The sequence below is a fragment of the Neovison vison genome, chromosome 4 (assembly GCF_020171115.1).
Source record: "Neovison vison isolate M4711 chromosome 4, ASM_NN_V1, whole genome shotgun sequence".
Lineage (NCBI taxonomy): Eukaryota > Metazoa > Chordata > Mammalia > Carnivora > Mustelidae > Neogale > Neogale vison.
In genome coordinates, this window is record NC_058094.1 from 152405393 (window position 1) to 152431025 (window position 25633).

The 25633-nt window shown below is 35.4% G+C and overlaps 1 protein-coding gene across 2 annotated transcripts in view; it reads right to left on the reverse strand.

Annotated features, from left to right (window-relative positions):
• The window catches only part of SEMA3A (semaphorin 3A), a 407533-nt gene that overhangs the window by 195614 nt on the left and 186286 nt on the right, over nucleotides 1–25633 (reverse strand). The window contains exons 1-2 of one of the 2 annotated variants that reach the window (XM_044245927.1): nucleotides 10709–10769; nucleotides 10033–10225 (exon numbers count right to left, since the gene is read on the reverse strand). In XM_044245927.1, coding sequence (XP_044101862.1) covers nucleotides 10033–10144 — 112 coding nt within the window. In that variant the 5' untranslated portion in view covers nucleotides 10145–10225; nucleotides 10709–10769. Of the gene's footprint in view, nucleotides 1–10032; nucleotides 10226–10708; nucleotides 10770–25633 lie in introns of those variants that run through there. The other variant, XM_044245926.1, reaches the window with a different exon arrangement.

The window sequence follows — 25633 nt, forward strand, 5'->3', positions numbered from 1 at the left end:
CCCAGAGTTCGTAGTGTTTGGGAAAGCAGGCAGGGGCTTGGGCAGATGGGGAAAGCTCCCTGGGTAAAGAATTTCTGGTTGGGTGTGCTTTCTGCTTCTGGGTCATCATTTGGGCAACATCTCTACATTGCAAGGGTCAAGGAGGTTATTGCTTTGTCCTTTGATCAGCTTATTTTATATGTATAAAGCTGAGGCAGTTGGACTAAAATTATGGGACGTCCCCTCTGTATCAGGCACAATGTCACAATGTCTAGTTTAGATCATTAGGTACATGGATGTAGAAGGGGTAACTGACTGAAAATTTAAAGCGGCAAGAGTACCTAATTAAGAAATTGTCATTTTGTTTGCTCTTCTGGAGAGCCATCTGATAAAAATCAGAAGTTCTAAACCTCTTCCCATGAGAGACATAAGGGCTTTTAATTTTTTTTTTTAAGGGCTTTTAATTTTTGAGGCCTAGAAATGTTTCCATATTCCCAGGGGGGACTTAACAGGATTTTCTTTCAAAAGGAGAGGCTTAAGTAAGATTTATTTGGAAAAGACAAGAAGGTAGTGAATGAAGACTATTTCTAGGGCAAAGACAGGGATGGAGGATGAGGGAGGAAGGCAGCCAGAATCAGTGAAAGAAAGATGATATATTTTAAATCTGGAGAGATGGAAGGGTATTGTATTGGGGGGATCTTTGTCCTGCTCACACCCTGAACTCTGGAGGAGGAAGGACTTGACAGTTTGATCACTGTGTGTGTTCCAGTGCAAGCAGGACACTAGGGAGCCAACATGCTGGGAAGGCTCAATGGAAGGGCCACTGAAAGAGGCATGTTGGCGGCTTCCTCGAGTAGGGATGCTTAATGAAGACAGAAAACTCCATTACCCAGCAGCTTTGTACGGTGGAAAATGTTCTGGGAAGATCCAACATTAAAGGGCAGAAGGTCATAGCCAATCCTGAACTACCCAAGACCCGATATCAAGCAAAGGACCTGATATCTTCACTATTTCTCAGCATTCCACTTTCCACAATCCACAATTAAACATAATGTTGTTTGGAAAAATAATGACTTGAATGTAACTTTTCTAGTATTTGTTATGAATATACACTCACAAGTACTGCATGTAAACAAATTGATTTATGTAGTTCTTCATTTATATATAGTTCTGCAAGTACAGTTACACTGTTATAATCAAATTTCCACATGACCAAGAACCAACAACTTTTCCTAATACATTATGAAATGTGCCAAAATACTGCTAAGCTGTTTGTTGAAACCAATGTTTTCCTAAGTGAACCAGAGAAACATCCAGAATGATAATGGATGGCTAAGCAAATTAAAAAATATGTGGTATATAATTTTACAATTAAACATGGTACATAACAGAAATACACAGTTAAAGGAACATTTTAATACCTGATACTCATCATATAAGTGACATGGTGCCTTCAAATTAAAAAACAAGTATTTATAAAAATAGCAACTTCTTTTTTCACAAATTGTTGGTGGATTGATGAAGGAAATAATAAAGCAGAAAACCATAGGAAATAGCTAAGAAAACAGGAAGAAAACTTCATTCTAATCCAATATATTTTATATGCTCAAGGAGCTATACTTAACAGTGTTTTCTACACTGGATAACTGAGCTCAACTTTCCTTTCTTTCTTCCATTGGTTTGAAAGAAGCCTGTTCAATGTACTTTACAGACAAATCCCAAAGGAGAGAAGGACTGTGACCACTGTGGAGAAGTGCTACCACTTGTCCCCCCTTCAATCTCATTTTCAGTCAAACCTAGACAACTGCATATTAACTCCATGAAGTTCCAAGCCTGATATGCTGCAGCTTTAAGTTCCCTTGTTAAAGGACAGATTTGTTTCTGTATCACATTTGAATGCGGAAAAATTACATAACTATACTATTTTGTAAGCTATGTAAAAATATATTGTCTTCCTGAAAGGAAAAACAAGCCACAAAGAAATAGTTTTACATAGTGGTAATTACCACTTTCTCTACTTCTGCCTTCTTACATTCTTCTCTTTTGAGGTCCACCTTCTTTGCATCCTATTTTTAAAAAAGACTGACACTTTTAGGGAGATGTGAAACAGCCTTCCTCAGAAGTTCTACTATATTCACTGTGCCCAGGAATCTACTTGTTCATGAAGAAACTGTCACATGCCATATGTGTGTGTGTGTGTCTGTGTGCATTTTACAAACAGGATACAAATAAAAACTATGTATTAATTACAATAATGGAATTTATAAATAATTGAAATTTGCATAGCTGATGAAGATCTAGGTTCTTTTAAAGGATGATCACAGCAGAGCCAAGTTTATTGTCTTGAAATTTCAAATTTGAAGATAAACAAACTAAAATTTCTAACACACATGATGAAAATTCCCAAGTACTTGTCTAGTTTCGATTTGATCTCGCTTATAAACAACCTTGTTTTGGCTTTCCCCACATATATTACTTAAGGGCTGGATGAGACCTTAATTACTTTTTAATGTCACTTAATAGCTCTGATTTGTATACACAGTACTCTTAGTAGTTGTCCTCTTGTCCTTTCCTGTGGCTATTTCTGCTTTGTCACAAGACCGACATATTTTATAAGAATTTAACACCAAGCACATAAACTGATGTATATTCTAGACATCAGTTCTAGACCTATAAGTGGACTAAAAAAAAAAAAAAATCAGTCGACTCAAGGATAAGAGGAAGCAAGGAAGACATCTTAGCAAGCTGTCAGAGAGCAAAACCAGGATTCTTGCAAAAGCAGGAACAATGAAATATAGTCAATTTCAATTTTTTAAAAAATGATTGTACTTTCAAGTTTGTTTGGTAGAGTTGATCTGTTCTACACAAATGCTTGGATACCATGAAACGGACGATGAGACATTTTATCTTTAGCCACTCTCTGGCTTTAGACTAGCCTCCCTCACTTTCTTTTCTGGCTATGTGTATCAAGACACAATAATGGAAAAAAAAATCAGGGTGTTCCTCCAAAGACATGACACAACTCCTCAACCTGGTTCCTAGGATCTTCCAAGATGTAAGTATTGCTATATATTCTCCATGTCTTACTTGCAGGCAGGTAAAGATAGCCAGACACTTTGTGATTCAGTTTGGAAACACGCTTGGTTCCGAGGAGGTACTGTTTGTGGAGAGCACACTGCTTCCAGACCCTTTGTGCATTTCTAAGTGCCTCAGCAGAGAGCTTTCTCCCCTAGTGTCTAGCCCTAAGCTTACTTCCCCTGCATTACAATGTACAATTCACATGCAATGAATTGATTTATTACACACGTGCATTCTTTCTGTACTCACTTACACAGAGGCATTTTGCATTTAAAAAACAAGGTGTGTCAAATGAAGCCCAGAATCACTCAACAAGTCATGGTTCTAGCCATTGAGAGTCTAATGATGAGAAATAATAGACCTGGCCTTGACAACCTCGCTGTCTGGCACTACACAGATGATCCTTTTAAGTAATTTTACAAACCAAAGAAGTCATTTGACATGTTCAATAGTACTAAGCTCCATTTAGTTCGCCGATGAAGAATCAAGTGGGTGATGCTATATTTTATCAAAAGACATGTTTATGATTTCGGCAACAGAGTGAGGTACTGTGAGATTTGGTCAACATTGTTTCCCATGTCACATCTTTCTCTCCAAGCAATGGAAATCTGGAAGTGCAGGTTTAATGACTCATTTAGGAGACGACAAGATTCTCTAAATTTGTGGTCTCTTTAAGTTTTACCCCAAACTTGTAGAAAATACTAAGATTCAATTATTCTTCATATTTATCAACAGCATTTTATTTTTGCTTATCTTCTTTCCCTAATTTGAGTGTGTGTAAATTGTATATTTTCTTATCCTGGGTTTGATAGAGTCCAGCTTTGTTACTGTTTCGAAATAGTGTGTGAATTCCTATTTATACTGATGTTTATGTCTTGGCAATAGAAGGAGATAGTAACTGGAGACATTCGGACTTATATGTGGCAGATACAACTTATTGATTCTTCCCTATGTTTAATTATGATAATAATTTAAAACAACCTACAAATCACAAGGAGTCACTTTTAAAAATATACCTTATGTGATTTACTAAACATCCTACTGTCTCAATTAGCTATTCCATAATTACGATGGCAATAATGTGCACAGGCAGGCTGCGTCATTTCTGTTAAGAACATTTTATGATTCAGACTTTAAAAAAAAGATATGTGTGTGTATATATATACGTATGTATGTATATATATATATGAATGTATATAAATATTTAATATACATAAAGACACATGAAGCTGTCCTTCCATATTCTGATTGTTTGGCACTACTATTTTACCCATTATTTTGTTTTACATTTTACAGATCAATTTCACTTGTAAAGTCCTGTATAAGTAAAAAAAATCCATCCATCTATTTACTTATTTATTTATAACCATTTCCTTTTCCAGGGTCCAAATGTACCAATAAATGTACGTACAGAGCACATCAAAATCTTTAGCAAACTGCATTTTAACTAATGCTTCTGCACTGGGCATGTTACATCTCCTGACTCTTCTGCCAGTTTTTCCAAACTTGGCCTCCACACATTACTCTGTGTATATTTATCCTAGCAGCCTGCCCATTTCCAAACTAATGAAAGAGCTGTCACAAATTGCTAGTGCCACCTATTAGTGGAAGCATAGAACTGCAAATCATGATAATTCCTTTAAATAGCACCTTAGAAGTCATGAGGGGTAAGATCTATCCCTAGACTCACACTTGTTCTAATTTATGTTTACAGCTGCTGGTCTTTTTAAAATAAGCTTTCACTGCACACACTAAACTTAGATGCTGTCATGAGTTTTGGAGATTTTACCAATAACTTTGCACTAATGAATCCTTTCATCATAGTTTTTTTTTTTTTATAAAGGTTGGATGAGTGCAATGTCTTAATCAATTAATATGTAACTTTCCATGATATAATATCACGTCTTTGAAAATGCATGCTATTAGATAATGACTAATTAAAAATTCAGTACTGGTGTCTTTGGAAGGTTTTAGAACAACTGAGGTACAAATTCTATTTACTGTAGTCCTGACTTTAGATACAAAATTCTCTCAACATGTAAACGTGTGTAATTTCGACCTTTGAACTGTGACATGTAGTTATGTCACCGAAGCTTAAATAAGAAAAATTGGGATGAGAAGGTAAGCCACAAAATTTCTTATTGCTGACTTAAGTTCATGATAACTTTAAAAGTTCCTTAAAGTACATATCTGAAGTATAATTATACATTCACACTAAGCATAAATAGATTATGCACCACAACCAAAAGTTTACTTTTATTTCCTTACAAGGAACATATCCGATCATATTAATTAATTTTAATTAAATTTATTCTTGAAAGATCTTTCATTTGCATTAATGTTTGAATACAGAATTTAAATGTCATTCAGCAAAAATCATAACATTTTTGTTAATTTTGTTGTTTGATTTATATGTGATAATGGAAAGTAAGAAAACAAAGAGAAATTAGTTTTCAGAGATCTATACATCTATTTAGTGGCCTAAGTAGTCATGTATTTTATATCCCTGTTAGCAGTGGAAACCTAGAAATCATTTATATGAAGAGAAATAACAACATAAAGTTAGAATTGGAAAACTTATCTCTTGAGTATTCAGTTTTCTTTAAGCTAGTAATGACTGAATATCATTATCAAAATCTGGTGGGTTAGAATTTTAAATGGCAAGGTTTTGTGGTCTCAGTTATTTTCCTGCTTGCTAAAGTCTACACTGTATAAATTATTATTTCAAAGGCCAATCTGGTCAGCAGTTTTAATCAGAGAAGCCACAAATTGGAGACTTTCACTAGCCTGCATTTGATCTGACCAGGACTGGATCACAAGATGTGTGACTTAGCATCTTGTTTTATTTTATTTTGCCTTATTTTTCCAGAATATATTTATTAAGTAGGCGAATAAAAATTTCTGGTTTTCAGTGTGTTTAAATTGAGGATTTCAGAATCAAAACATGATTTTTAAAGTTAACAGAATTTGAGAAGAAAAGACCATGTTAAATGAGAATCAGCAAGTCAGAGACCTGATATCAAATATAGAGTGACTATAGGAGAAAATATATTATAGATATTGCAATGAATTTATAAGTTCTTTGCTCTGTGTGGCTGTATATGAATATATATATATTCCTCTACCTCTCATAGAAACTTTTCTTTTTAGCTGTGAGGAGATTATCAGTATAAGACATATTCCATATTATACAATCATGGGAATACTTGAGATATCCATGAGGACTTTTCATGGGACCCAAAAGATCACACCCATTCTAAAATAAATAAATAAATACATAATTTAAAATATGAAAATCACTGTAAAACAGTAACAATTTTGTTGCAAAGCATTCATAAAGTTCACAACCTGTAGGTTGCCAAGATTACGTTTTCTCAGCTATAAGACATTAACATGAAGTTTTGTCATTCAGATATACTCATACTCACATATATACACATATATATGTTTGTATGCATGTATCTGTGTGCTTTGGTAGAAGTAAAGAAAAATCTCTGAAGAGTCACCAAGTTTAATTAGTAAATCATTATTCATATTAATGAAATCTGAAATGATCATAATGTGCTGAGTAATGAAAAAAAAAGCTTTTGTAAATGTTATTTCATCATTTTTAGTTAAACACTATCTTCTATTATCAGAAAGATATGTGTGAAAATTTTTATTTAACTGATAGTCTCATTGTAATAATTCTAAATCTTGGTGTGGGGGGTAGAAAAGCTTTGCAAAGTATGAAAAGAAGGCCTTTAAAACAATCATTTAGGTGCTATTTACTAAGTCCTCCCTATGAAAATAAAGTTAAAGGCACTGATTTAACCTTTGGATTCACATGATCACCATCACATTCCAACTTGCATGTGTCTTTGATTTCTACTAAAACTGAAGCACACAGTGTCCTGGAAAAGCTCATCACACTGAGTGATGGAACATTTGTCATTTGTTTAAAACCCCAAACCTAATTTATTTCCTTGTGATTTCCATAGGTTTTTCTGAAGTCTTCATTGTACCACACATTCCAAAAGGAAGATTATATGATAGTCTGGTTTTTCATGAGAAAAGTGAAATTTGACTAGTTTTGTAGAAGAAATAAACAGTTATGCGTCAGTTTTAAAGAGAAACATTTTAACATTTAGCTATATTATATATATTTAAGGAAAGCAAAAGTATCTCTGAGTGGATGTTTCTTGAGGATAATTTGTATGTGACTGCTGAGATTTACAGAGTTCTCACATTTGCTTCCCCCACAAGGATTCTAAATCAGATTGGTTCAGAGAAAAAGCCAGCATACCCCATTTTTCTAATATTATCACTTCTCCAGATGGTCCTGAACACATCTATTCAATCCCTTTTTCCTAGAAAGTAAAGAGGTACCTTATTAGGTATATATATATGCACTACAAAGACGCCCTTCTTCTCCTTTTTCTTTCTCATTTAACATATCAAATCTCTTTCGTTTCCTACTAGGCAAGATGACAAGTAGAAAGTAAGCACAGTGATTGCCTGTTAACTTCGTCTTAGCAACCTGAGCAATGAGAGAGTTAATGGTGGATCTTTGAAAACAAGTGACCATGGGAAATTAGGGTTGGCAGGGATTTAACTCTTCATGAATCATGCTGGAATATTTTTAAGGGCCAAGCAGTGGATGTTTTAACCGTGTTTGACATCTAATTAAGAAGGAAAAAGAAGTAGCTAAGAAAAAAAAAAAATCTCTATTATAGTTTAGAAACAAAGTACTGACAATTGGCTACCAGGCATTTGCTTTGGCAAAACATGTAGAGACAAAAAGGTAATGACAGACCAATAAAATGACAGAAGAAAAATTGCTTGGGCCATTCCTTTCCTTCTTCTTCTTCTTCTTGTTCATTTCACAGTTTATTTTACCAAGTAGCCAAACCCTAGGTATTTCAATAGAATTGTTATATATGTGAGGGACAGTTTTTGCTTAAAAAAAAAAAAAGCAGAATAATTCTAATTGATGTCATTGCTAAAAGGAGTTTATAAAGACAGTGTCTAATAGATACACATTGTCAATGTATACAAGTCTAAAGCCTGTACACATATCAAAGTACTATTCCAATTCAATGTTATCTGTTTAGTGTATGGAAAGGAATGGCACCTCTACTATAATGGAGAGTAATCTATTACATTGGAAATAAAAATCTTGCAAAATAAATATAACTCTCAATTCTTGTTTATTTTATAATTTATTTAGGATTTAAACAAGTATCTCCAAATCTAGTAGATTTCTAAAAGTGTGTTTCATGCTTCAAATCTGTTACTCTAAAATTATAACATAGAGCCATTGGCATCTTCAAGAAGTAAAGTTGCATGTGAAACTTACTCATAAGGCATATAAACTTGGATAAAATCGACCATCAACCTAAGTATTATTTGATGGCATCCTCTCCAAGAATGAAGATGGAAAGCAAAAACTGAGGAAAATACAGATGCCATAGTATCATATACTCTAAAAATAATTTAAAGACAGTTACTAGAGATAGAGATTTAATTAAATATGTAATAGTGGCTGTATAGTTTTTTAAAATCTTGCACGATAAATACAACTGCAATTCTGTTGCTGATGTTTTCAATCCATTCTCACTTTCATCATAAGAAACTATTATAGGAAAAATAAATGTATCTTTCAACCCAAGGTATTTAATCTAGCAAGTATTAATTCCAAATAAACACATTTAATAGGTGTTGAATTTTCTAATCCAAAGTGTGAAAATTACATCTCTCTTTCCTATTGGTGGTCCTCATTCACACTACAGCATTCAGAAAGAGATGTTCCCCATCATGTGAAAATTAAAGAATATGTTTCTGGCATAAAAGCAGTGTGCAGGAGACAGACATCTCTACAGACAGATTCAGTGATTTTTTTTCACATTATAGGCTAAAAACAGAATATAACTGAAGCTTCCTCCTGACCCACCCCCAATTCCCGAAGTCTGAGAATCATAAGAAAGCAACACCTTAGGGAGTAAAAGTACTTGAGTTGAAACATTTTAATCTCCAGCTCCATTTTCCTAATATCTCGGTTACATAAACATTCTCTTTCATTAAAAGTTATATATATATGTAATTTTCAATCTATGTTATCATTATTTGATATACATATCTATAAAATCTATCTAAACAAATATTTTCTTTAAAGTCCTCATTAAAAACCAAGCATAGGCATTAAAGTATAACCAAATAAAGTACCAGCAACCATGTGATAAAGCTTTTTTCTTTCTTAAATTTACACTCTTTTTGAAAAGTAGTTCACACAACTAGCTGTATAATCAGAAAGTAATGTCTCTTCAATTCTCACCGAAGTACATATGGAATTAAATAACATTATATTTCAAAGGCTCTAGCTTTACACCAATTAGCCAAATACACAGTCTTTTGTACAATCATAACACACTGTGGAAAAACTAGTCTGTTCCCTCCAGTTTATATTCTCTTGGCAAACCATGATCTACTGCTTATGTTAAGCATCTGATTGTCAGATTTGAACAAACTGAATATTCATGATGACGATTAACCATTTAGTGCCTAAAACTAAGAAAATACTATTTGTCATAACAATTACTACAGGTGAGGCACTCACATCTACAGAGAGACTATTTTTTGCAACAGCGATTTTTTAAAAGATATTTTCATAGAAGTAGAGTCAGAAAAATTAACAGAACATATGATCACATATACAGCTCAGCATTTACCAGGCATTCAGCTCTTCTCTGCAAATGTGATTAAATGTTCTTTGTTTGCATTTAAATTGTCGTATATCAAACAGGAGACATGCTTTTAGAAAAAAGTATTTAAATCATCTCAGAAAGATACACACAATAACATAGGTTTCCCAGGTTAAACTCAAGGTTTTATGGTTTGGGTTAGGAGGGAGTTCAAGGAATAAAAAGGTTGGGGTGGGGGGGCGCGGGCAGGGGGCATTACAAAGCTAGCCGAAATAAAAGAAAAATAAAGATTTACCTTTGTAGGATAATTTCAGCCTTGGCACGTTGTTCTTCCCATTTTGATAGTTTGCTCTCGCTGTAAGTAACACTCCCCAGAAAAGAGAGACAATCCTAGCGAACCAGCCCATGCTGCAGACGCTGTAGGTCCCTAGGCTGCTTCAGCCTTCCCTCTGTATTGTGCGGCCAGAGAAGTTCAAACAATCTGGAAACTGGAGGTAACAGGTGATTTAGGTCAGTTTCATTCATAAATGCAGACAATCAAGACCTCACGGCAACACTAACACCTCTTCTTCTGTAATAGTCATGAAGCCCAGAAACTTCAAACCCTCCAAAAAAAAAAAAAAAGAAAAAGAAAAAAATCGAGCCAGGCACCAGATAATGAGGCACAACTGTTGTGTGGAAAGGAAAAGAAAAAAAAAAAAAATTAACAAGGGCTGCGGCAGTGGTGCTTAAGAAGCAGTTCCTTTTATCTAGGCTCTTCTGATAGCCGGTGGCGGACTCTAATCCTGCTCTCTGCTTCATTCGGCTCCGGGGAAGCAGAATGAAAGGGAAACAGAGAAAGAGAGAGAGAAAGAAAGAGAGAGAGGGAGAGAGAGAGGGGTGGGGGGAACCGTGAGCAGCGCGGACTTTTCCTGTACACATGTAGGGAGAGATGACACAAGATCCCACAGACAGGTTTTCCCAACACTCACTAGACTGGCTGACAATGGGAGAACAGGCGAGCTCAACCCACTCCCCTTCCCTCCTGTCACACAACACATGCAAAAAACATCTCATAGAGATTAGAGCCGGGAGCAGAACCCTCCAGCGTGCCTGTGAAAGGCATGTAGCTATAAATTTACTTCCCAAGGCACGCGTTGTTTTATAGCCATTTTTAGGTGCAATTTTGATTAAAAAAATCTGAAATCTGCTACCTACCTAATTTACAACTGATACTCATGGTATAATTCCTTTGAACTAGTGTGTTATATGTGTATATGTATGTATGTATATATACATATAGATACACACATATATTCATATATGTCTATATGTATATCTTTTTCACCACTGTAACTTTAACCACTGAAGGTTTTAAAGCCTTATTAGAGATCGTTCCCTCTTCCCAACAAATCCCCTTGGCTCAGCTACCCCCTTCCCCACCCCACTGCAATTTCAGTGAAGAAATTCCTAGTAAAGCCCATTTCAACAATCAGTTCAAGACAAATATAGGTCCACTGAGAATTATAAATTACAACTCAAAGGGATACTCAGAATTTAAAAACATCTATGGTTTTTCAGCTTCTGGAATGCTCTGGCTAACATTTGTAATGCATCGCATTTCATTAATTAAAGCCACTTCCCTAGTTTTGGTTTAAAGGGCAGAGGAAGATGACAAAGTTCACAAAAGTCCCTGCTGAGTGTCAAGGACCAACGTAAAGAGGATATCTCTGTGGCTCCATGAAGCCAGCGAAGGGTTACTAAATTTTTGTGCACATGAGTGTGTGTGTTCAGGGAGTCACACAGACACTCTCAGTTTTTTCCTAAATAGACATTGTGTCTGAGGTGTTTCAATTTCTCTTCTATTTTTCTTCAAAGCTGATATTCTTATAGGATTTGGGGGGTTGGGGAGATACAGAAGTTAATAGGACAGAACTTTCCCCTCTTTATTCCTCAACTCTTTCTGCCCTACCCGCCCCCCATACAACACACACAATTGAAATACAGAAGAGAGACCCCTACTTTAATAGTGTGGGAATTTCTCAACTGAAAGAAGAGGGTGAGTCTCCCAATTACAAATGTAAACACTTACTAAAAGTGGCTTACTTAGTAATCTTACGAAAAAAGATCTAAGCATCTGTCACTACAGCTTTCGTGATCTCATGACTTGATGTCTACAGACCAATAGGGAAAAAGCATCTCCCTCCACTCCCCCATTCTGTACGTCTCTCTGTCACTATCTCTGTCTCTCTCTTCGTGTGTGTGTGTGTGTGTGTGTGTGTGTGTGTGTGTGTGTGTTAGAGTGGGTGGGTGGAGGAGGAGGAGGAAGAGGATGAAGAGGATTTAAAGGAGGGAGAATGGGGGAGGGGGTGGGGGAATTCTCTCTACTTCACTAGATTGATTCATCAAACTGACCGTATTGTATTTGTCAGTTTCCACAAGCCTATTGATCAGTCAGTATTGTTAAGAAAATAAAATCCAAAAATAATGTTGATTCTACTGATTCCCACACTTGTTATCCTGAGCACTTTTCAAGCTCTGGGCAATGGATTAAGGCTACAAACGACAAGAGGCTTGTCTGTCTTCCATGGATTACCCTCTATAGACATTTATTCTACAGAGGAATTCATGTTACTTGGGATTATTTAGAGGAATGGACTAATGGGTTATCCTCTTGAAATATCACGTATAATCAGTTTGAATAGTTTAAATAGTTGCACCATTTTCATTCATATATATATTAAATGTCTTTAAATATTTATTTTTTCTCTAGCTCTTGGTACTAGGTAGGGGAACAAGTTTATATTTGTCAAAACTAAGCAGAATAAGCAAATTTAGAAATGGATCCATTTCTCTTGCATAATGTCTAATTCTGAAACATTTTGATGTGTTCCAGGAAAAATGAAATTTTGTAGGTAAAATTCAGATAAAAGAGGATCAGAATTGACTCCATGGGGAGGAAAGACATTCAATCTGGATTTTGAACCACAAAATCAGGACAGAGTTATTTAATTTTGTAAAACAAGTAATTTAAATTAATGTTGAAGTCTGGAATTTGGTAGCACAGACACCCCATGTTTAGAAACACATACATAATTGAAAAAAAAACCACTTTCATATACTTATCTGTATTTTATATTTTTCTTACCCTCTAAATTTTTTATGATCTTTGTGTCCTTTCAAATTTTTGAAAGCTTAATAAATTCACCTTCACATATCCTTATCTGTGGGCTTTTAATTTAAGAAGTATGCAAACAGTAAATTCTTTGGGTAAGCATAGCTGTGTTCGACTGATTAAATTATAAAATAAGAGAAAAGTGTAGCCATGCCATAGGTATTTTAAGTGTAATTAAAAAAAAAAAAGAAAGAAAGAAAAACTACATGCCTGAAAAAATACAAAAGTATTTTGCAACCTATATTTCTACCTCTATGAGAAACTCTTTGACTTTCGTCAGGGTTCAAGTTGTTTTCAACTTTTTTCTCATACTTCCAAACACGTAAGGAATAATGAAGGTTAAACACACTTCTCAGCTGAGGTAGGAACAAGGTAGGGTTGGATCTGTGTGGGTGTTTATCAGAACTTTTCAAAATCTGGCTGTGTGTGTGAAATGGAAAATTTTGACTCACCCCCTAAGGAACATCACTCCCTGCTCTGATGGTCTGTGGCCTAAGCTCCAGCATGAGCAAGCCTGCTCTATTTGTCACCTTATCCGTTGATGTTAGTGCATTATTTACTATTCCTTAAAAGTCAGAAATAATATACTGATCTTTTAACATTAAATTTTATTTAAAGCATAAAGGAAAAATATTATTTTTTTTCAAAGTAGTCCACGTTCAATGATTCTCTAACTCACAGTCTATGTCATGTGCTATAATTAACTTGACTTGCAGTTGAATCCCTAATATCTTTGTAAATTTCAACTTTTCAGATGTGATCAGCTCTTCCTACAGAGTCAAATTTGAGCAGGTGCTTACTATGATGATCATGCTGTTGTATACCTTGCTGTCACATAAATCAGAAGTTTTTAACCTCGCCCTAATCCATATTGAGATGGATTACAAAGACTTTTGAGTGAGAGTGACAGTTTTCTGGGTGGTGTGCTTGATTTTCTAGAGAAACAACACTTCCAACTTCTCAACAGGTTAGTTAAGTTTTGTTTTTCCCCAAAGACCTGTATGGTCACAGAAGATACATATTAAAGCCTTCCTCCATTGAAAATGTATTTTTGACCTCTGCATGTATTGGATAAAACCAATGTGGTATTTTTTTAAATGCCCACTCTCTGTATTTTATTTATATAAAACAAATTGGGATGGCAACCAACACTGTCATTAAAGAGCAGAAATGATTGTTCTAACTTGTGAGATGGTATTCCAAGCACTTCCTCAGGTTATAGATACCCTATAGATCTTACTGGGTAAGAGAAAACTCTTCCTGTATTTGTGCATAAAAGAATATAAAGAGAAATATAACTTAGATGTATTTAAAACGTTGGTGGATTAAATATACCTGAAGTTATGGTACGCTTTGATAAACACACTTGCCTCTCCCTGTAATCTCATTCCACCTGTTTTATTGTGTTTGGTTAGAGTACTGCTCCCAAAGTGTGTGTCTCTGACAGAAGGAGACGACCTCTTTAAGAGAAATAACTGAGTTCAGAATTTTAGACATGAGCTGGTTAGCCAGTTCCCTTTAAGAAGCAACACCAAGAAGGAAACCAATACTAAAAACAGACAAATTTTTGGTACCCTCTCCAAGGTGTTATTCAACTGAGTCACGTGTAAAAAAATAAAAAAATAAAAAAATAAAATAAAAAGCCCCTGATATTAGTTTCTATCTAACATCTGCTATTTCTTACTTTTTTTTTTTTTTCTTCAAGGGATGCTTTACTGCTATATGAGAAAGGCCTGTGATCAACAGAATTATAGCAAATGTCATAGTCTAACATTTGTCCTTGCTCTGACATCTCATGTTGGAAATTCATTTTTAATGAGGGTTTTTCTAGTACAGGGAATTTGAAACCTTTTCTTTTTCTAAAAAAGAATTGCGTGGGTGAAAACATTTTTTAGAAGATCATAAGACATCTTATTAATTGGGCAAACTAAATAGTTGATGCATTATTTGTTCTAGCCAAAAATGATAGATTTGAGAACTACTGTAGTAGTCACTGGAAGCTGGGGGTGGCAGGTTAAAAGCAATATTTAAGAAATTAAGTTAAACTTTTCAGAATCTGACCCTTGTGAATGCTTTTAGTATAAGCAACATGTGAAAGCATGAGTTGAGAGGAGGAATTGGTAAAAGGCAAAGGCAATTCACTCTCTAGGGAAGCATTAACTCTTCCCTTGTTCTTTAACTCCCCTTCCCCACCCCCCAACCCCCTACCCCTACACTCCCCACCCCCAATGGAGATTTCAGGAAAATAAACTCATCCTTCCTCTGGAATAATTTTGTAACTTGGGAAAACAACAACAACAACAACAACAACAGTTTTGTGTTTTCTCTTGTGACATCAATGTTCATAATACTTTGACACAAATAGAGACTTAAGACTCCTTATTTTTCAAATGAATTGAAGTGACAAATGTTAGATCAATGCAGGAGACCAGAAACTGGGCAGTTAGATTACTTGTGGCTGCATATTTCTAGAAGAGTTTAGACAAGAAAGGGTATCAGGAATTATAGAGGAAGTTTATGAATGGTAAGGTGAGCTGGTAGCTTCTCTTTCTTTGAGAATCTGATTCCTGGGGCTGAGTAGGTGAGTTTCATTGGGTTACCAAATTTGAATGGGGGATGGAAAAGAGTGACAAAAAAGGATGAATTAACATTGTGTATATGGTTAGTATCAGAGCTGCCAGAAGTGGCTAAAATCCAGTTATTAGGAACATGAATGATTATTTTTCCAGTCTCTCTTTCTTTGATGTTCTAAATCGATCGTATTTTCCAACATTTTAAAATGTTTTAAACATGGGAGTTTTTCTTTTCCATCTACTTAAGGAGCTTGTCATCACTTACAGCTTCTTTATCAGATTATCTGATAAGTGAATGCAGTGTCCCTGAATATTAGCATATTGAAATAACAAAACAATGAAAATATCAAAATACCTGCTTTTTTCCCTTTTTTTTTTTTTAAAGTGAGAGTGTCTCCACCTCAACTCAAATGGAACAGGAAAGTTTTCAAGTGAGACAAAAATCCCATTGTTAATACTGATCAGTACAGGCCAGGCAGTGAGGAGGAAAAAATGAGGCGTCCGTGGAATACAAATGAAATGAGCAGGTTGGCTGTTGAGTGTTTCAGAATATGAAGTTATTAATTATTTGGCTTTCAGAAAAGGCATATCACACACCTTCTCACTGAATAAATAAATAAGCAGATCTGTGTTAAATAAACAAGATAAAGAAACTATGTAGGGGTGTTTCAAGGATTACTTTACATCTGACTCAGGCAAAGCAGATGCATATAGTTTCCTTTTGTTACCCACTGAAAAGACTGTTTCACCTCAGATGTAAAGTTTTCTAAAATCTCTGTATTCTAGGAACAGCGTTTTCCCCTTTCCTTCTTTTAATGTTTTTAAAGAGTTCACAACTGATAAGGATGGAGAACAGAAATGCTGAAACCTAGAATTAAAGTTCTTTAAAAGGGTTTATTATAATGGCAAAACCAACTGCTTGGCGGATGGTGACTCAAAATCTGCAGTGTATTCTGGTTTTCAAGGGCACAGATTTCTCCAAATTGCAAGAGTCAGGACGAAAGGCTTCAGTTATTTTTTTCCCTTTCCTCTGCTGTCTCAAGTGTTAAGTATCATTTGGTCCAGTCTATGCACCTCCATTTTCTCCTTTGTGGCATGGGGGTGGGTTAGAATGATACGCCAGGTGTCATTTCACTGTGTTGGCTATAGGAGCAGCTGTCACCTTATGGGAAAGATCAGGAAGTGTCCTGTTTATTAGCTAACAATTTATTATTATTAATAAATGATTTAGGAAGAAAATTCAGATCTTCCCCATTTTTCCTCAGGGCCTACCCATCCAATAAATCTCTTTGAAAATCCATCAACATAAATTCATTTTCTCATGCCTGTTGTATCAATGAGAGGAGAAATAATATCCAATACGCCCAGCCTTGCCTCTTCTTAAATTACAGATCCAAGTTGAAAATGGTTTGACTTGAGGATTTAAATGATAATGTGATGATTCCCATACTTGCTTTTTAAAAGCTGATCCATGGCTTTAGTAATTTAGAGCAAAGACCCTTCCCCTCAATATTAACAGAGTCAATTTTATAAAACTTCATTTGAGGCATAAAAATAATAATATGAATTTTTTGAACTTACAGCTTTTAAAAACAAGTGAGTGCATTTCTCATGGTGTAACTTTGTAGAAATGGGATTTGATTTTTTGGTTTTGATAGCATCAGATGGTTTGGTGTTTGGTCGTCTCATTTTGACATATTAATTATTACAGATTTCATGATGTTGTAAACCTATTTCGATTCTGTTAAGCCGAAACAAAAATGTTTAGAGAATAAGAAAACCAAATTTGGGTGAATCAAGCTCAACATGCTGATCTATTTCTTGGGCTGTCAACAGGAATTTGTAGGCGCTTGCCACCGTGTGGGACCCAGCAAACCTCACAAGGTTCCAGAGATGCGATTGTAACTAGACTCTCAACTCCAGTCACCTTCGAAAACATTTTACTTATCATATCTCTTGCAGTATTTATTTCATATTTACCCGTTCATTCAACACAATTTTGAGAATCACGTAGATGTCAAACATTGTGACTTGCAAAACAAATTCTAACTTTTCTGAGAACAGTGGTATGTACTCCCTGTGAGGAGCACCAGTTTATCTTTTATTTTTTGGTAACTTTCTACCTGAAAGCATAAAAACTGTCTGCAAAGCTTTCTAAGCCTTTGGCCTGTAGGGATTTATTTATTTATTCATTCATTTAAAATATGGCTCTACTGCTATTTTCTTTTATTTATTTTTTAATTTTAAAATTTTCTTTTAGTTTTTATTTTTAATTTAAATTCAATTAATTAATATATAGTGTGTTATTAGTTTCAAAGGTAGAAACAAAGGTGAAAAGGTATTTTCTTTTCATCAAATCCTGTATCTGTTTTCATTTCTCATATCCTATCTTCTTTGTTATTGAGGAAGACCCTAGCTGATGACAGATTATCTATATATTTTGTTGGATTACTTACGATTACAGGCTATTGTATTCTCCTAAAGTTAATCTGCCTATATAGGGATTTTGCATTAGGGACTCAGGATATAAGATCTTAAAAAAAGAAAGAAAGAAAAGAAAGGGACTTGCATAATTTTTCACAATGTTTTAGGAGTATTCTGGGAGCTGTCTCCTCTGTGAGTCTATGGTACTGTGTGCATAGACCTATTATAGCTCTTACTACTTTTTAAGTTTCTTTAGTACACTCTAATGTCAAAAAGGAACAAAACAAACTTTTAAAATTTTATTTTCAGTGTTCAGCATAGCACTCAGCACAGAGTAAGGTTTAACCTATTAATTAATGGATTGATTAATTAAATAATTAATTAAAGTGTAAGAGGGAAAATATCCTAGATAGTGAAAATATTGTGGCCCAGAAAGCTCACAACTTTAATAGTTTGGTAGAAATAATTTATTTGCAGATATAATTGCACTAGTTTCCCATGCTCTGATATTAAGCATGTATGGGTGTGTAGACAACAGCATTACAGAGAGTTCTAATTGGCTCATTCAAAATGCTGCTAATGTAAGAAAAAAAAAAATGCTGTCAGTGTAATGATAGTACAGCCCATGAAAGAGAATAGCATTGGCTCCTCCTTCAAAGCATAGGAGGTGTCATTGTTTCATTGTTTTATTATTATTATTGTTATTCAGCTATGTAGTTCTTCTCAGATTAAAGATTTCTCTTCAGATTTCCTTAGCCTTCAAATGATGATAGTATGTTGCTGATATAGTTGCTAATTGAAATGAGCATTCTAACAGGTTTCCAAATGTATAGTATTTCCAAATGGCAGCAATAAATTCTCTCTCTCTCTTTTTTCATTTTAAAAATTAAGAATGGTGGTTATAAAACTCCCAGAATGAAAGCCACCACAACTGTGAAAATGCATGTATTATATGAGACAGGATATGTGGGCTTAAGGCACAAGACCACAACTTGTAGCAATACCAGTGAAATTTTAGTTTCTTTGTCTAGAAATTAAGTTGATCATCCCCCTCTTCCCAAAGCACGTTAAGATCAAATCAGATATCACACTTGGCATTGCCCAATACAAGCACATCCAGGAAGTTGGGGTTCCTAGGCCAAGTTTCTGCATTCACACCCAAGGGAGCAAGCCTCTGCGGTCACAGAGTTTGGCTCAACCTCTGGGCATCAGAATTGAAAATGAGGAGGAACCAGGACATCATGTCAAATATTGCTGAGAAAGGAAACAGTGATTCTAAAATGCCCTCTTGGAGAAAGAAAAGACGACCCCTTCAGAATCCCTGCAGTGGGCACTACAAATGTTACATGAAAAAGCAGAATGGAGGAGCTAGGCTGTCATTTATTTTAGGGTCCTGTAAATATTGCATTATTATTTAACTGTCCTGTAAGTATTACATGTTAGGTTTTAAATGCACCAAATTTACATATCAAGTGCAGCAGGTTTGACCATGGAGAATAAGATATCTAAATTAGGATACAAAGAGTAGAGAAAGCTGTAGTAAGAAACCATGACTTGGACTAACAAGCATGAGGTCTCCTTTACTAATCAGCCCGGCAACTGTAGGCAGCTGCAGACTGAAGGGGAACAGCATTTCACCTCTGAACAAATTGCTGGTGACTCATTGGCCAGATGTTTATTTGAGATCCTCCACCTTTCACAGTTTGCACAGTACAGAAAGAATTGTATCTTTTATGGTAAATGAAGCCTTAAATTGGAAGAGGAACCATTACCAGGACTAAATCCTCGACATGCAAGTGAGTTTTAATAACATGAGTTGCAAGCTTCCTAGTTAGTGAATATTTATGTTTCAGGGCTAATTATTTTCCCAGATAAGTGTCATACATAACTTTGGGAAGCAGAGAAGTTTAGGTCATCAGGTGAAACACCTGTATAACTATTAGGGGAATATCTCCTGCTACTATTTATATTTTAAGTCATTACCTTTCATAGGTCAACGGCACTCTTTAGTATTTTCACTGTTGAAGAGTTTTCTTTCATGCTGTTTTCAGAACACCAGGGAATCTTGATTGGCTGGTAAATAAGTTAATTTTCCATCCTAATGGAATGTTTTACTATAATAGTTTCAACAGGAACGTTTCCCTTTCACCTGCATTATCAGTTAAAATACACAGGCAAAGACGTGGCAATGATTAACACTACACAGTTATCTTTGAAGAATTTCTCAGGTCTACAGACAGATACCCACCAAATAGCATTTAGATTCAGAAATAAATTATGGATACCTTAATTTACAAAATAAGTACATCTTCATACTTATTTTTTCTTAATAACTGGCAGAAGTTAAAACATAGCGAAGTATAAAAATACAATCGCAACGATCTGAATAGAATTATAGTTTCTATTTTCACGTTAAGTATCAGTCTGTGGCAAAACTTTCTAGAGGCATTGGCCATAAGCAGTGGGATAGGTGAAGCAGGTTTAAAGAAAGAATCGTGTTCTATAAACTTACACTGAATTTTAAAAATCCACACCATTGGACTCCGTCAAAAATGCTGTGCTTCCAATGTAGTTAGCAGCGTTTTCAAATGTGATTCAATACATGCGGAAAGCCACTTAGTCTCCCACTAAATCGAGTCTATCAGAAAGTGGTTCAAATGTCACTAATTATTTTATAGAAATAATCATGTTGTAGCTTTAAACAAACTTAAGCTTTAGTCTACTTTAAGACTGGAGTGCCAGGATGAAAATAAAGACCCTTCTGCTGAAATAGACTGGATTGAGTTACATTTAACAAGATGCAGGATGTGGCACTTGAGCTATCTAACAGTGGTGGGCTGTTTGCCACCCCAGCAACGAGATCAGGTTTCCTTTGCCTCATACCATTTCAGAATAATTTCATCAAAATTACATGATTGACACTACAGCTTTCTTCCCATTCTGATTTATGGAAATGCTAATATCTCCACAATACATTTATGCTTTAAAAGTATTTGAAAAGAGAAATCAGCCAGCAATTTTACATTGTGAATTAAAAAAAAAAAAAAAAAAAAAAACTTAGTTCATTGCACACAGGAGATGCCCTTTTATTTACTCTGAAAGTTTTCTTTGATGGCTATTCTTTTTGTTTTTTTCTATGTGTTTTCATTAAATAAGCTTTGCGATACTTTCTGTCATCCTTTCAACTATGAAAATGAGTGACTGGATGTTGTAAAAAATGGGCAAGAAACCCTTTTCCAGGTGTAATATTATAGTAAACGTTAGTATTATAGTTAAGTATTCCCTTCCCTAGTTTCTTCTATCTGTAATTTGGTTAGTGCCCTCTTTATAGTAAAATCTCTACAAAGTCTTACAAAATACTTTATTGTAACTGTAAGTCACCATAACCACCATTACGCTGCATTATGAACGAAATCTTTCTATGTATGTGTTTTGTTTTGAGCATATTTATATGTATTCATTCTGTCAGTTAAGTGCACATATCATGAATATATTTGCCTTTAATACCACTTTAATTACAGGACATTTCAATGGTGAGACTCACATGGACTGCTTCCTGTTAAGTTCCTAGTGCAATTCCTTTCACACAATGGGTCCCCCATAAATGTAAGTGAATGACTTCCTGACTATTGTCATGGAGATGCAGGATGGGGTTGGTAGCAGAGACAAAGCTGGCTGTCAAAACCGTTATTTTCAGATGAACAGCAAAAACAGGCATTGAAAGAAACCTGAAGGTCTTCAGAAGAACTCTGCCCATTCTCTCAAAAACAGACTCAAAGAATTTCACGTATTCCTGAGCCCAGGAAGATTGGTGTGAAAAACAATGACCATTTGCTTATTTAAAAAAATTTAAAAAGCAAAAATTGTTATGTTTTAAAAACTATATTTAACTGAAGGAATTACTGTGTTCTCATTTGGGATATGTAGCAAAGTATTTTGTAGTAGGGTGATGAAATATCCTTAAATAATAGAATTTCATTAGGTATAGGTTTGACAGAAATGGCTTTCGTTTTGCCCAGTTCTTTGACCTATAAGCTAACTATCAGGTGTTACAACATTTAAGGGGTAAGTCTTCTTCCTGTGGAAGTAGGTGTGGGAAAAATGTGTCACCCTTTTCCTCTGAGGTTGGTGTGGCTGTTGGTGAGGGAGGCAGGTTTCCCTTCAAATGCTCTACACTGAAACAATGCTGCCACAAGAGAAAAAGACTGTGTCAATAACAAGGACCTTAAAATGGTGAGATAGTGAGGGATCTGAATTAAGTGAATATCTTTTTCCCACAGATTATAATACATTTTAGTCTTATGTATTTTTATATGCATGCATGTATATGTACATCTGTATATATGTGTGTATGTACGTGCACATATATACATATAGACGAACACATCCACACACACACACTTTAAATATACTCCAACAAACATTTTTTAACCTTCTGTTCCAGGAACGTGTGAAGATTGGAAGAATTCAAAAACAAATGAACACACTTCCTACCACAAAATTCTACAATCGAGTTGAAACGGCAATGTTAACACTAGCCTTATAGAAATATACACCAACAGTCTCCTAGATGCCATTTAATTATAAACTTTAAAACATAGATGAAAATAATTACTCTTGTCGTTTTGAAGCATTTAGCTAGTCTGACATAGTTTTCAATGATATGTAATAAAATATTTTTCTTCTTTCTTGAATAATACAAACTCGTGTGATTTCTGGCATCTTGAAACAAGTGGAACAGTTGGCTTTGACCCACTTCCTTATTCTGAAGAATTACTCTCAGATTTCAGTCTTGGAAAAAGTGATAAAGGCTATTTTCAGAAATCAGACTCTTAGGATATAGAAAACTGCAGGTTCTAGCTTAGTGCATTGTAAATCGGTCTAAAGGTAAATACTATCACCTGAGTCTCATTACAAGAAATGGATACCATGTATATTCAATTCTCTAAAAATAGAGTTCAACATCTAAACAGTATGTTGTTTTACAAGTGATGGGCTAGTGACCTACATGCACTGATTACATTTTAAGTATTGAGAAAATTAGTTTCTTTGTTACTAATATTTGCACTTTACATTTCTTTTTCTTCTGAGTGATTTATTTCATGTTTCCTGGACATGAAATGTCACTTTTCGGACCTCCATTTTGTTACATATACTGGGAAAAAATCTGTAATAAAATTGTAAGCAGAAATGAATGGTCTCTAACAAAACATCCCATTAATTTCAGGAATAAGCCTTTCACGTTTCTCAGTGGTCCAAGTAAGAGTGACAACAACAAAAAGTTTCCATTATTTAACTACTCTACATGGTGGGGTGTGTATGATGGAAGCAATGGGTGGGTGCTGTCTCATATTTGATCCAAATACATGGATTGTATTGCTAAAGACTAAGTAAGGAGGCAGGCAGTACATTTGATGGGAGAAACTCAACATGAGTCCTATTTCCAGCTTGGATACTAACCAATCCTATACTGTTAGATAATGAATTTCTTGGGGTTTCAATATCCTTCTCTATAAATGAGTTAGCTGGACTAGATATACTCTATCTTTGGTTCCTTCTACTGCCTAAAATACTGTATTCTAAACTGACAGCGTGAAACTTATCATTTAAAAATTAGCAATATTTAATTACTTTAGAAGCAAGAATTTAATGATTCATATTGCTGCTCCACTTAAAATTGTAATTTCATTTGTGGATTAGAATGTAAAAACTATTATTTACTACTGTTGTTAAAATATTTGAAATACTTATAATGGCCCCAATATCAACATATCAATTAAATAAAACATATTTATAATACACCTTCTGTTCTAGTCCATGAAGTAGAAATGTGAGATGAAGATCAAATCCATGATTCTGATGTTAAATGTAATTGGTATGATGAAGAAAAGTTTGGTCAAAGCAGTTTCTAGAGAGTGTTTATTATTCCTATCATTTTAGGATAATTAATAAGTAAAATTTCTTCCTCAGAAAGGGTTAATAGAGACCAAAATGCACATGTTCAATCTACCTTCCTCTCATTTTTGTTACACTGAGATATGTATTTGATAGGAAGGACCAACAGCTCTATCGATGATTTTTATTTGACTTATTTCAATGGATCTTTATCACTCATATCCAGGGAGTTGCTAAGGGAAAGACAAAAATTGTGATTTCTGCCTCTGAAGAGGGCCTATTCTAGTAAAAGGAAAGTGACATAAAAAGAAAATACATGCTAATTGTTCCCGTAGCATAGAGGATAGGCATTTAGCCCGATGAGAATTCTACAGAGGTGTCTGTGGGAGACGGTGCCTGAACTGGTCTTAAATGATGAGTGAGAGCAGGTGAAGAAAGATGAGGAGGTCGTGTAAGGGCTTCAGCCAAAGTACAAAGTCACATAACAGGAGAGAGCATGTGTGAGTACAGGAAATGGGAGCAATTTTGCCATTAACAGGGTGTAAATTGTAAAGAGGAGAGGGAAGAGAAATCGGCAGGGGCCAAATCAAAGGTGGTCTATAGAGTCACACTTGCAGTTCTAATACAGGTGATGACAAGACACAGAAGGACTTTATAGAGGAGAAAGCTATAGGTGGATTTGCATTTTATTTAAAAAAAAAGATTTCTTTATTTATTTGACAGACAGAGATCCCAAGTAGGCAGAGAGGCAGGCAGACAGAGAGAGGAGGAAGCAGGCTCCCTGCTGAGCAGAGAGCCCGATGTGGGGCTCGATCCCAGCACCTGGAATCTCAGAACCTGGGCTGAAGGCAGAGGCTTTAACCCACTGAGCCACCCAGGCACCCCAGATTTGCATTTTAGGTAAATGAGCCTGGTTGCTGTATAAGAAGATAATTACTAGCAACCAGCAGGAAGGTAGAAAAGCAAGGTAGGTATCTATTTTTTTTTTTTAAAGATTTTATTTATTTATTTGACAGAGAGAAATCACAAGTAGGCAGAGAGGCAGGCAGAGAGAGAGGGGGAAAGCAGGCTCCCTGCTGAGCAGAGAGCCCGATGCGGGACTCGATCCCAGGACTCTGAGATCATGACCTGAGCCGAAGGCAGCGGCTTAACCCACTGAGCCACCCAGGTGCCCGGTAGGTATCTATTTTAACAGTCAACACTAGAGGTGACAAGGCACGGAACCATGGTAGTAGATTATGGATAGGAGAGAGAAGTCAACCAGGTAAATACAAAGGAGGCATGCTAGTCCACAGGGAAGTTTCGATAAAGGAAAGAATAGAAAAGTGGGATTTCACAATTCCTATGCTGTTCTTACATTTTTATAAATAATACAATTATTTACAGTAGTTGCCATGACCATGAGACGGATGGATAGAACCATTAACTGATTCAAGTAAAAGAAGAGGAACGAATATGCCTAAGGAAAGACAAGAGGGTTCAACTGTGAACCTGATGATCTCAAGAGGATTGTTTTATGTACACATAATCAGCATGGTAAATTAGTGTAAAGCTCAAATGCCAGACACCAAGACAGGGATGTATGTGGAACACAGGATCAATGTAGAAAGAAAAAATCAGCTAAGGACAGAACTTGGATGGCAGTAAGGAACGGGCAAAGGAGAAGAACCCCAAACAGGAAAGAGGGACAAATAACCAGGGAAGGACATCCAGGTAGAAAGTTTTAAGAAGGTCAGCCAAATATGGGAGAGGGATGTGGTAAGATGAAAAATCAGCCCTGCACTGGGCAAAAACAGAGTTGGGGGAGCACAGAATCTGAATTACAGAGGGTTTGGGGAAGACCCAACTAC